The 3,126-nt window shown below is 41.0% G+C and overlaps 1 protein-coding gene across 1 annotated transcript; it reads left to right on the forward strand.

The window, feature by feature from the left end:
- Nucleotides 1-109: 109 nt before the first annotated feature.
- LOC103522361 (alkyldihydroxyacetonephosphate synthase-like) lies at nucleotides 110-2,912 on the forward strand (the record flags this gene model as incomplete). Its single annotated transcript, XM_008487464.2, has 3 exons — nucleotides 110-275; nucleotides 1,795-2,001; nucleotides 2,740-2,912. Coding segments are annotated over 3 exons (546 nt in total), but the record flags the coding sequence as incomplete, so codon positions are not given.
- Nucleotides 2,913-3,126: the final 214 nt, after the last annotated feature.

Here is a 3,126-nt window from a genome sequence, read left to right on the forward strand (position 1 = left end):
TTTTACATAGGAATCGACCATTTATTTATAATTTTTACCCATTTGCAACTGCTCCATTATAGATATACTTCATCAATAACATTAAAACATATCCCTGTTCTATTTTTAGGAATTGAAAGGACACCTAGAAATGGAAAACACCCAGCATCCCAACCAAGATCAAGCGTTCTCGGAGCGCGATCAAAGTACGGTCGAACAAGATACTCATGCCCATAAAGAGAAGTCGAGCCTAGATGAAACGAAAAGTTCCAGGTTACAAAGGATCAAAGTTCAGAGTGCTATTCCTAAAAAGAGGTATTTTTTTTCCTGATAGAGGGTACTGTAAAGGTGTATCCAAACATATTCGACTGGCCGTCGTTCGATGTCGACTGAACCGTCCACACTGCCTCTAAAACATAGATTTGTGGCGGTCACAACAACACACAACACAAAATATAATCTTACATAGAAAACGCAGGTTCTCATCTCCTTACGATTTCCATCTCAAGTATTAATAACACTTCTAAATTCTTGGCCAGCACCTGAGAGCTATGTCTAACTGATGAGTTCCAATAAGAACGAAACGCGTCTTAGGCTGCTTTCGGGTGTTGGCTAAAGATCGACCGCCGGTCGACTATGTTTGGACACACCTTAACAACGGAGCTCTTATCGTCCCGAAATCGAAGAGGACAGGATAGGAGAAAGTCAGTCGATCCGAGAACGAACCTCATTTGTTTAGGATAAAGTTCGCCCTAAGGGAGAATCGAACCCGCAACTTAACGCGTTACCTTTCCATAGGCTCGCCTAGATAGTGTCCACTTTTAGTAAGCATTATTAAGTGCCTCCTTTACAATCAATGTCCATATTTCACTGGTAATGGCGTTCACGAGGCTGAGTGCACCCCGAACTCCAAACAGTCGAAAAATTTCAACCCCGCCTCGAATCGAACCTGGGACCTCCGGAGTGCAAGCCTAGAGTGAAGGTCTATCATAGTTTCCTTAAACAGTACACACCTACCTACCCACCCTACATTTTCCTGTACTTGTTTGTTAATATGTATGTTAAATCTAACGTAAACTTCCGACTGTATTTTCTCCGAGTTGCGATTTCCTTCCCGTCCTTTCAACTAGCACATCTATTATGTTATTAGCTGATTTAAATATTCTACCGAGGAAACTAATAACTTTTTTAAAGATAGCACATCTATTATGTTATTAGCTGATTTAAATATTCTACCGAGGAAACTAATAACTTTTTTAAAGAGATTTGATAGAGGGAAATGAAACTGCTAAGGTCTTATCGTCCCTAAATCGAAGAGAGAAGGAAGACAGGATAGAAGAAAGCCAGCCGTTCCGAGAACGAACATTATCTGGAGGTTGGTGGTTCCAGTCCAAGTCAAGAATATTTATCTACATATTAGATGTAACAAAATTGAAAAATCTGTAGGATAAGGAAAGTCGTGATGTTCACACCAGATTTTTTTTTTTACTTTTTTTTTAAGAGGTTTGACAGAGGGAACTGTAACTGCTATGGTCCCATCGTCCCGAAATCGAAGAGAGAAGGAAGACAGGATAGGAGAAAGCCAGCCGTTCCGAGAACGAACATTATCCCATCAGGATAAAATCCGCCCCGGGCGGGAATCGAACCCGCGGCCTAGCGCTTACAAGGCAGACGCACTACCAACTAAGCTAACTAACTTTTAAAAGTGCGATAATAAGTTGTAATAATATCCACTTAATAGTTGTGAGATAATGTTACGTATAGGTACTTGGGAAGTAGGCATTGGTAGAAACATTATTATCAATCTATAACTAGGTATAAAGTGGAATGGTTGGGGCTACCGGGACACTCAGTTCGAGGATTCTGACAGCATAGCGGTTTTGCGCGGCGGTCGCTACCTACCGGCCTGTAAGCTACCACGGTTCACCGAATGGGCGTTCAAGACGTTCGACCTTGACCGCCACTACAAGCGGCCGGCAAGAGAAATGCCGCAGACTTTTCCGCCGCCCAAGATGAGTTCCGGTGAGTAAATTAGGAGTCGCGTGGATTTAAACAAATCAGATGCCTTCAGAGACACTCCATTTGTTAAGGATCTAGGCATTCTAGGCAGTTTATATTGGGATTGTTATTATTTTAAGATGGGTGTTTTATTTCGCGTGTGGTCTGTATCATAGCATGCCCATCCCGTAGTTTATGTCTCTCATCAGATGGGCGATAAGAGACACAATACTTCCCATTTAGGTGCTGGGTCAACACGAGAACACCAGAAAGTAACCCGTTGACATTCAAGAATAATAATAAACTTAATATTAAACAAATTAGGTAGGTACGTACATAGGTACTGATTTTCTTCAATCCTAATCACGATCGAATAAACTACGGGCTAAAAAATTCCCGGAGGGACGGGCTCAGCTTGTTAATACATTGGGTATGCTTGAGGAACATTGAATTTATGTATTATGTAGGTAAAACATTTCACTATTAGCCTATTACCTACCTTTTTTTTAGAACAATTGGATCGAATCCATAAATTTAAATAACATGTTTGCAATCGAAAAACGAGTACAAATTTTTGTCCATGGTAGGGATTGGACCCGGGACCTTCTGCATGACAAGCAAGCGCATTTTACCACCGGACCAACAGTGTCCCAATGTTAATTGGGGGCACGGTTGGTCGTGTTAGTTCCCCTTGCATGTTTATTGGATAAGGTCCTTTTCTGAGGCAGGTTTTAAAGGAGGTTTCACCTTGTCTCCTTACAGCTGTGCTTTCCCTTCTCGAGGACACAGGTGTTAGTTTGTCCACGGAGGGAGAAGACAGGCTCTACCGCTCTCATGGTCAAACCAACACCGAGATCCATCAGCTGAAATATACGTCAATTATGAAACGAATTCCGGATGTGGTTATGTGGCCAGGTATGTACTACATAGAATAGAATAGAAACACACATGAGTTTGATAGAGATAGCTTAAACTGCTAAGGTCTTATAGCTATATACCTTTTTTTAAGAGGTTTGATAGAGGGATCTATAACTGCTAAGATCTTGACAAAGTTCCCTTTATCAAACCTCTAAGAAGAAAGAAGAAAATAATAATCAAGACGCGGCCACAACGACAATTTTCAAATTTTTTTTTCTCTTTCTTTTCTTT

Source organism: Diaphorina citri, unplaced genomic scaffold (assembly GCF_000475195.1).
Source record: "Diaphorina citri unplaced genomic scaffold, Diaci psyllid genome assembly version 1.1 scaffold8066, whole genome shotgun sequence".
Classification (NCBI taxonomy): domain Eukaryota; kingdom Metazoa; phylum Arthropoda; class Insecta; order Hemiptera; family Psyllidae; genus Diaphorina; species Diaphorina citri.